This window comes from Bubalus bubalis, chromosome 4 (genome assembly GCF_019923935.1).
Source record: "Bubalus bubalis isolate 160015118507 breed Murrah chromosome 4, NDDB_SH_1, whole genome shotgun sequence".
In the NCBI taxonomy this organism is placed as follows: Eukaryota; Metazoa; Chordata; class Mammalia; order Artiodactyla; family Bovidae; genus Bubalus; species Bubalus bubalis.
The window spans coordinates 99205965-99216278 of NC_059160.1; the positions used below are offsets into that span (position 1 = coordinate 99205965).

The 10314-nt window shown below is 36.0% G+C and overlaps 1 protein-coding gene across 1 annotated transcript; it reads left to right on the forward strand.

The window, feature by feature from the left end:
* The first annotated feature begins 2171 nt into the window (after positions 1-2171).
* On the forward strand, positions 2172-9624 carry LUM (lumican). The gene is made up of 3 exons (XM_006062953.3): positions 2172-2464; positions 4864-5757; positions 8771-9624. Exons 2-3 carry the CDS (start codon positions 4884-4886, stop codon positions 8923-8925), a joined length of 1029 nt encoding a protein of 342 aa, XP_006063015.1. The 5' UTR covers positions 2172-2464; positions 4864-4883; the 3' UTR covers positions 8926-9624.
* The last annotated feature ends 690 nt before the right edge of the window (positions 9625-10314 follow it).

A 10314-nucleotide genomic window follows, 5' to 3' on the forward strand; every position in this document is an offset into this window, starting at 1 on the left:
AGTCCAGCTGATAGGGTGACTGGGCAACTCAATCGTTTTAACATAGATTCTGATGAAATCTCCCACATCCATTACCACAAAGGACCTCATCTCCATTCACCTAGTTGGAAAGCTCAAACCTCACCCAGGAGGTCTAATGTGTGCATATGGGAGAGTGTGAGTATGTCAAGTACAAAGAAAAAAACTATTTCTTAGCTAACCCTGTGCCTTTTAAAAACTTTAGCCTGGCTAATATGTATGCATTTTCTCAACTGTTAATAATGTTGCCTAGAAAATATTTTAAACTGATTAAATACCTTTTCCTAGCTCCATCCTGTCCACCCTCTTTCCAGAGGGTGAAGGTGCTTATGATTTTGTTTTTTCACTTACTCCTTAGGTGACTTTCAGTGAATTATTTAGACTTTCTGAGTCTCCATTTTTACTTCTCTGAAAACTTGATAATAATATTTATATGGATTTTAAAGCATGTGAACATTTTGAGAATAAAGCATGGAATAAATTAGATACACCACAAATATTAATTTCATTTCTTTCTAATAAGCCCAAGAAATATGCTTTAAAATGGGCAATAGTATCCAATTATTGGCCTCACAGAACTAATTTTATAGAAAAAGGTATATGGACAATATCAGCTTCACAATAAGCTAAATTCAACTTAATGCACTTGAACTCTGTTACAGACAACACATTATTGCTCAAAAGAAAAATCCTTGGCATATATAGCTGGAATTTTTCAAACAAAATTGCAGGTTATAGAAGTTGACACACTTAAAATTAATGCTTAGAATTGTTTTAGCTATCTTCTTACAATGAGACATTTAATGTATATGACTGATCAATTTACCCTTTTTTTTTTCTTGAGTTCTTCTAAGTTTATGCATGTCCTCTATTGTAAAACTGTATTTGTTGTTTTTTAGTGGCTCAGTCCTGTCTGACTCCATGGACAGACCCAAGCCCACCAAGAGCTCCCCAGTCTATGGAATTTCTGAGTCAAGAATACCGGAGTGGTTGCCATTTCTTTCTCCAGGGGATCTTTCTGACCCTGGGATCAACCCGCATTTCCTGCATTGCAGACAGATTCTTTACCGCTAAACTACTGGTGAAGACCAGTGTAAAACAAAGGTCTTTCTAAAATTTTCTTAAAACATTATGCTACGACTTACCTTACAATTGTATTAGTTACTTCGAAGAAGATTGTTTTGTTTTTAAACTGTTCTCTGACAAAAATGAGGCATTTACACTAATGTTATCATGGAGATTAAATTAATTTTCAAAAGTCTCATAGCTAAAAAGTCACATATTTATCTTAAAAGGGAAAATCTTAGAATGTGGCAACTTAAAGTATCTGATTCTAAGAATTCCTATAAACATGAGAAAATGAAAAATTTGGATGGAAAAAATCATAAAAAAGCTACAAAGCTGATACAATCACAAAATGAAATAGACAAGGAATTGAGTAGATCCTCATTTTCTAGAAGCCTGCATCAGGAAATGATAAGGAAACATATGTCAAACCAGGCCTTTGGGAGAATGCAACTTAGCATAACTTTCAGTTTTGAAAAAAAAATATTGCTAGCATACAATGACAGTGAAAAATGATTACTTTGTGATATTTTTAGTATACATTTATTTTTTTCATGTTCTTTTATGTTTTTTTGGCAATAAGCTATAGAATACTATTCCCAAGTAAGGTTTTGGATGAATTCCTAAATTAAATCCACAAAATAAGAAACAGGCAGAATATTACTGATTGGTTCCAGACCTGAAGAGCATAAAATGAGTCTGCTTAACATAAGCAAACTGGAAATGTTGATACTTATCACTTGTATCAAAGTATAAATGAAGCATTTTAATATTTTAGAAACTAATGTAAGTTTCTCTTTTGGCCAAAAATTAAGTTGGTCCAAGTAAGTATACATTTCAAGAGTAATGAGCAAAACGGATTAAATTCTCCTGAGTCTGCTCATTTACATTTTCCTGAAATGGTTTATTCAGTTGATGATTTACGTGACCTTTAGAGGAACATGATAGTTGGCTGAGAGAACTGCATTTAATTGTTGTCACAGCTATAGAAATAAAGGGCTTTGTAAGAGAAACATTCTCACTGTAGATGCCTCATTTGCAGCAGGACTCCATTTGGGGTTAAAAGCTAGGTTATTTGGGCTGGTTTAGAACGTATCTCTCTCTTACTCCATAGGGAGTGAGCTGGGCTGTCCTTGCTCACCAAGTCCACCTGCACCTCGTTAGAGAGTGTTTGCATGCCACACCACAAGATCCCCACAATGACATAACTCCATTCAGAGACTGGCGTGACTGGGCTGGCTTTCCCCCCCCACTCAGCTCTTGTATCACTAAGAATCTGGCAGCCAGTTCCGTCTGACAGAGTTTACAGCATATATTGGTGGATTCTTGTCCATAGTGCATCTGCTTTAAGAATTAACGAAAGCAGAGTCGAGACAGCAAGGTAAGTGCTGTTTTAACTATAGCACTGGGGATGCTGACGGTTTGGGACAGTGTTTATTGTAATAAGAACAGAAAAAAATTCCAGAGCAACTTTGCCAATTGCTATTCAACAGCAAATCCAGTTTTGAGCATTTACTTTCACATCTTGCATAATATATTTTCCATGATTTATGAATTTGAGATACATTTTATAAAGTCTATAATGCCTTACTTAGCAAAAGATGTTATAAAAAGTTTCAAGATTTCACTAGAAAGTAGACACAGTGAAACAGTATGGCATTTAAAATGTTTGCTATTTTATGCTAAGTAGTTCTGTATGTTAGTTTTGTTAGAACTTAATTTGGAACAAAGAAAGCCATTTCAATCAATATTCAAAATATTTTGCAACTGGTATGTCGTTATAATTTGTTATGATTTGCTGTGAACAGTTTATGCTGTCATAAAACCTGAACAAAAGGATTACTTAATTCTATTTTGTTAATTTTAAAGATTTGGGTTGTGGATGTATGTCTTAAGAAACAAGAACATGTTTTAAAGAAATTCTGGGAAACATGATTTACTCTTTGGAAAAACGCCTTTTCTTCATAGCCACAGGTATTTGAAAAAACTAGGGGAAAGTAAAGTGTGTTTTTGCTTCATAATGGAGTCATTATATGGTTACAAACTCTCTTTGAATTCAAAGCTCTTGTTTTGACTCTGCCAAAAAATATGGAAGCATTTTTCATTGCTATTCAATACTCACATTATAGTTCCCATGTCTGTTTTAGTGTATACTGAATTAAAATAAGGTGGACTTATTAATAAAGGAAGACAAACCTTTACAGCATTAATATACTGTAATTTATAAAGAATCCTACAATTACATTAGCACTATGTAATTGTTCTCATGGCCAAGTCCTGTCAACTAAATTTAATGACTCCATCACAATCTTAGGGAATAATTTACTAAGAGTCTGGCTACATGTTACATTATGTCTGTTATGAGAGTGATCCTAACAATCTTTTTGAGTGTTTCATCTGCTAAAATTAAGTATTTTATAATTCCAAGTTAAAGCAAAGATGTTTAAAATTCCTGATAGCAGAAAATCCTGCTTGTCCTAAACTGCCTAGATCCAAAAGCTTGTACCTTGTTTCTCACAGGAAGAGATTTTATTTTATGGGATCCATTGGAATGTGGATGTTGCTTCACAGTAACAATTTCCCTCCCAGCGTGACCTATTGCTCAGCTATAACTCTTCATGCTACAAAAGCCCAACTCTTATATCCTATTTCCCTTTACCTACATTGCTGACCCTTTGCTTCCCAAGCAATTGAAATGTGCTTCACTGATCCTTAGCAACAGGTACATGTGAAGATCACTGATACAAATTGTTTTCAATGTATATTCCCAAATTGATCCTTTCCTACATGGCTCTTAATGCTCACTGTTTAATGCAGACCTTCCTCAGTTCCCACTCTTTCCCATCTTCATTCAGTGCCAGTGCTAAAACCCAGATAAACAAACCCTACCTTCTCAAATTTTAACATGAAGAAGGTAGACAAATTGTGAGTGACTGAGAGAAAGAAAAGCTTTCAATCAAAACTTTGAAAAGAATATCATTCTCTACCAGTTAGATCTCTTTCTAGGTTTAAAGCTGTTTAGAGTTCGTGACATTTTCTTGATTAACGAACAATAATTTTACTAAAACTAATGTACTAAATACTAATTTTCAAAGAGTTTTGTAATGTGCTTAAAAGTATAGAATGTTAAACAAAGGTTGACATAATATGCACACACCCCCACTTAAGAAGTCTGTTTCCTTTCTTCAGAGTCAACAATAAAGATAGTTCTAAAAGAATTTTCCACCCTCCCCAGCACTCTACCACTACCACCACCATCACCACCCCCCAACCACCCCCAGCAGACACACATAAGAACAATGTTGTTCCAGACAAAATCACAGATTGCCCATGTTCTCAGGAAGGATCTTTTTAATGAGGTATTTTAATGATGTTGAATGGTGGGGTAGAGGGTCCAGTTTACAACTGTCTTCTTGCTTTTGTTTCTTCTGGTTTTGAAGGTATTCTGAAGCTGCGTTCTCACATGGTGGTTAACGGGCACCTCCCAGAAACCTCTTGCAGGAATCCATGTAATTCAGGAAAGGACCTGGAGAGAGGTTGACTGGAACAATTAGGCCTAGCTCGCCCAGAAGGGGGCGCCAGTGTATGCAATCTGTCCCACACATTGTAAACTTACATCTTTATCCTAATTCTTAAAAGCAAATTAAACAGACATCATTAGTGCAGTAAAAAAGCTCTCTCAAATAATAAAATTTGCATTTGCGAATGCATTTTCTTTCTTCTTAGTATACTTTTCCTGAAAGAATACTATTTTATAATACATATTTTCACTTTATTTAGGATTCAAAGCAATTGCCAAAATGAATCTAGGTGTGTTTCCTCTCCTCTTGGCATTAATTGGCGGTGCCAGCAGCACCTATCTTGATTACTATGATTATTACGATTTCCCCCAATCAATATATGGGAGGTCATCACCAAACTGTGCACCAGAATGTAACTGCCCTGAAAGCTATCCATCAGCCATGTACTGCGATGAGCTGAAACTGAAGAGTGTGCCAATGGTGCCTCCTGGAATCAAGTACCTTTACCTTAGGAATAACCAGATTGACCATATTGATGACAAGGCCTTTGAAAACGTAACTGATCTGCAGTGGCTCATTCTCGACCACAACCTTCTAGAAAATTCCAAGATAAAAGGAAAAGTGTTCTCTAAACTGAAGCAGTTGAAGAAGCTGCACATAAATTACAACAATCTGACAGAATCTGTGGGCCCACTTCCCAAATCTCTGGTGGACCTGCAGCTCACTAACAACAAGATCTCTAAGCTTGGCTCCTTTGATGGACTGGTTAACCTGACCTTCATCCACCTTCAGCACAATCAGCTGAAAGAGGATGCCGTTTCAGCTGCTTTGAAAGGTCTGAAGTCACTCGAATACCTTGACTTGAGCTTCAATCAGATGACCAAACTACCTTCTGGTCTCCCAGTAACTCTTCTAACTCTTTACTTAGACAACAACAAGATTAGCAACATCCCTGACGAGTATTTCAAGCGTTTCAGTGCATTGCAGTATCTGCGTTTGTCTCATAATGAACTGGCTGATAGTGGAGTTCCTGGAAATTCTTTTAATGTATCATCTTTGTTGGAGCTGGATCTCTCCTATAATAAGCTGAAAAGCATACCGACAGTCAATGAAAACCTTGAAAACTATTACCTGGAGGTCAATGAACTTGAAAGTAAGTAGAAAACTGTGCCTATGATTGATTGATACTTCCTCAAGGTTTTAAATGCCTAAGTTGTGTGACGCAAATATTAAATTGGCTCCAGTTAAAAAAAAAAAAAAAAAAAAAAAAACTAAAAATGCCAACAGAATATTTCTCTAGAATATAGAATTCTAGCTTAGCTGTTTATCCAGTATCTGGCTTTTCTTTGGAGTGTCCAGATAAGAAATCATTAAGGTCATATAGAATTTAAACACTTGTTTCTTCAAATTTAATATTCTGGGCTAATTAATTCTGCTGTGTTAACTCTTGATTTTCATCTGTTAGTATTTGCCTCCTTCATGACTTCAATTGGTGTCTACATTTGTTTCTTGACAATATGTAGCTAAGGGGGAAACCAAGTCCAGAGGAAACGCAGTCATCAGAGACTTTAGCATCTCTCTCCTGCTTGTCCCCAGAGCAGCCTGCGTACACTCATAGTCTCCTCTGACATCTTTACTTGGGACTCAACATGTTACTCTACTTTCATGACCATCATCTATCTCTGTTTTCCCTGGTATGGTTGGTGTGAGTAGTCTTCACAGTGTTCTTATGAGGACTGTGAGAAATTTTAAGGAGGACTATAATAAGCGTTTGGAATATAGTTTACTAGAATTACAGAGCCCCTTTTTCTTACAATGCTTTACCTCATTTGATTTTCCCATCATTTCTCCTTCCTTTCTCTTACTTCTGTAGTTTATTTTTCATTTATCTGCTGGGTACGAGTTTGACCTGATCCACTTGGGCTGTTTATGCAGTCTCCTGATCTCCTGGCACATTTTTCAATTTAAGCTATAAAGATTTGGATTGTAAACTGACTATTCACCAATATTCACCTTATTTTTTAATGGAAGTTGGCAGAAGAAAAAACCTGTAATTCACAGATGAAGTTTTTAAAATGAAAACTCAGGTGGGAAACACTGATTCACACAGTAAATAATTCTTTGTGCAAAATAATCTATTGAAATTGAACATGTGTATATTATAAAACTTGGTCCCCTTGTCATACTGGCTAAGGATATTGACACTCCTATCAGAAAAAATTGCATTGTGCCTTATTAATATGCTACTTTATAATTCTGCAACAGTTTCATGTAACTCCTAGTAGAGTTGGGGTGTTCTCATGAAGGAAATCATGACTGCCAGCTCTGCAATGCCACGTCTTCTTTCTTGCATCTGGAAAGCTTGCCTGTCATGCAATACAGTCAAGCTATCAGAGCTAAACCCTTAGAGTTGTTTCCAGGGGAAAATTCACTATGTAGCAATATGTGGTCCCACATTATAAACTTTTGTGGTCAGGAAAAAGGATACTCACACAGGCCAAAATGCTAATGGAATTTAAGATGGTTGAGGGCTGAAGAAACCCATTAGATTTGGTGGGTGGAGGTTAGCAGGAGAAAGACTACCTCCTACTCAGAGACAAGATAGGAGAAAGATATAAATGCAGGGGCATTTGAAGGTGGAAAAATCAGTTTTCATTGTATGAGTTAAAAAGAAAGAGCCAGTGTAGGAGATGGGACAGATGGACCAAGAGAGAAATGCCAGCAGCCTCTCAGTGCCAAGCTGAGACTGAAATTCCAGTGCCCGGCACGTTTAGTCATTTGCAAGTGAGTAGTTACCTTTTCTCCCTCCTTATCTTTGACACTTAGGTATACACATTTCAGGGATTCCTGTCATGTGACTTTGCCTGTGTGTCTTCAACTTAGTTTATCTTGCTGCATAATATTTACACATACCAGTTGCCCACATTGTAAGATAAAGAGAGTTCCTTAATGCTTTTCTTATATTAGGAAATGTACCGTCAAAAACGATTTCTTATTTCTCAAACTTGCAACTTTAAGCATTAGACTAGCCACAGATCCTCCTAGTATAAAGCAATTTAGAAAAGAGGAAAAAAAGAAAGAAAAGGACACCAATAATTATTCAGCACATAGTAATGTGCTAGCACTGTGTGAAGTGCTCTACATACCGTAGCTGATGAAAGCCTCATGCCACACAGTGTGATAGATATGTTATACTTAAAATCTGATAAATGTTTCAGAAGGTAAATGGCAGAGATAGAAAACTAATATAGGCCTAGACCCATGTTTTCTGCATTGTTCCATACTTTCTCAGAGGCAATGCTGAAAGCAAAATCTCTGGAATTTGACAGATGAGTAATTTAAGACAACATCTTAGAGGGAAAGACTGCAGCGTGTTTGGGGTTCAACTGAAGTCATTGTTAGCTACAGTTGAAAAATGAAGGAAAAATAACAAGATGAAGGACCAGCATAAGGTTCATCTGAAATAGATTTGTGCCACCATAGGCAGTTTCAATGTACGTACACGGGTCATGCTATCTAGTAACCATCTTGGTGTCCATTAAAAACTAAATCAGATGTTCATTTGTGGCAGCTTTTTGACCCCAGAAGAAAAGGACATGGACTGAGATGGTGGATATTCCATGATTTGGTTTTTGCTTTGGAGTTTTGAATCTTTGTCATGAAGTGTGGTTGTTGGAAAACTCTCTAGAGTTCATCTATTTAACCCTTTTTATTTTAAGATGCAAAAACTCAGAATCCTTACTCTGCTGAGACTGTTCATGTAACAGCACCCCATCTTAGATTTCCTCAGGTTCGACTTAATATTTCAAAATAACACTTAGATAACATGATAGGCTCACTGCATGCCTTTCTATAATCCAGTATTTCTAAATCAAGAACTTAAATAATACTAAAAAAGATGTTTCATTAAGAACTTAAGTTCTGTTCCTTCAAAGATTAATTGAATCTTCTGACTTAACCATAGTTTTTCTTTACTAAATATTATTGGGCTTTTGGAAGTCTGAAATGTTCCTTTAATAGTTCTAAATTCAAAGATACATCAAATAAGTGGGAAGAAGTCCTATTGGATATTATTATAGACTTAAAGATTTTCTTTTTTTTTAAATGATGGTTTCAAGCTCATGTACTGAAAGAAATGATTGAAATGTTTCACTCTAATTTTCCAGAGTTTGATGTGAAGAGCTTCTGTAAGATCCTGGGACCCCTATCCTACTCCAAGATCAAACATTTGCGTTTGGATGGCAATCACATCACCCAAACTAGTCTGCCACCTGATATGTATGAATGTCTACGCGTCGCGAATGAGATCACTGTTAATTAATGTCTACTGATTCCAGTTACATTGAGGTGTAGCCTGGAACAGCAGTTTATGGTTATGTTTATTTGTGTGTCAGTTTCTTATAGTATTCATTTTTTGTTGCTGTTTATTACTTTCATAAATTTCTAATTCTAAGGGAAAATGTTTTGTAAACATTTTACTACTTTTTTAAGAGAAGATGAAAGGCAGGCCTATTTCATCAGAAGCACAGACACACACACACACACACACCTTGACAAAAAACTTAATGCCTTATTTGTAAATTTAGTGGTTTTTTCATCTCTACTGTCAAATGATGTGAAAAGCTTTTCACTGGTTTCATGAACGTCAGTTAAGTTTTATAATTTCTAAATCTTAACTTAATGTGCCAAAAAGCATGGATTACATGCATATGGATGTTTACAGTCCTGAAGCAAATTATCTCAATGCTCAAATGTTCACATTTCAATGTTCAAATTTGTTTAGCTGAAAAATAGATGGTATATTTTGAGACCAATGATTCTGCAAAATACTAGACAAAATTCATGAAACTACATATACTTACAGCAGTATTTTTAGTGTTAAGAATATATATATACTTACCTAATGAAACTTTTCTTTTCTAGAATTATGTTTCACCCTAAGTCATATGTATGTTTCTTTTTGATTATTTGCATGTTATGTTTAACAAGCTAATAGCAAAATAAAACATAGCAAATGGCATCACTGTGTTTGATTTCTTGCGAAATTCATATCTCTCCAGTAAAAATAGATAAAATAATAGATTAGAATTTTAAAAATCTCTAGCCTGAAATATGTTGCTTATGTTAAATAGAATTTTTCATTAACTAGATTATCTGCTTAGAGCATCCACTTGTAAAGACTCTTTAAATACATCTTACAATATGTACTTGAAAGTGTGCAAATCCCAGGTGTGTCCTATAATCTAACTCAGTTCTGACACCATGTGCCTAAAGATGGGGTCAGATTGTCCAGGCTAAAGGTTCAGTCCTACAGGAATGCCTTCCCTCCACACTCATATGCCAATTAAAAGCCCAAGTTGTTACATGTTCTTCTGAGCAACTGGCTATAAATCAGAGGTTCCCAAGCCCCTCTCCTAGACTTGAGGAATATGCTAGAGTGGCTCACAGAACAGGAAAGCTCTTTACTCACTAGATTATTCATTTACTATAAAATGGTACAATTCAGGAACAGCTAGATAGAAGAGGTGCAAGGCAAGGTATGGGGACAGGGTGCTAAGCTTTCATGCCTTCTCCAAGCACAGGCCGCTCTCCCCAAATTTCCACAGGTTCACCAATCAGAAAGCTGTCCTGATTTTTGTCCTTTTGGGTTTTTACGCAGGCTTCATTTCATAGTCATTGGGCATTGGCAGATGAACTCAGTCTCTAGCAC

Bases quoted from the DNA above. Each gene is read 5' to 3' on its own strand.
- LUM (XM_006062953.3), top strand. From the start codon at position 4,884: ATGAATCTAGGTGTGTTTCCTCTCCTCTTGGCATTAATTGGCGGTGCC. The intron at 5,758-8,770 runs GTAAGTAGAAAA...CTAATTTTCCAG, and splicing joins GGAGGTCAATGAACTTGAAA to AGTTTGATGTGAAGAGCTTC.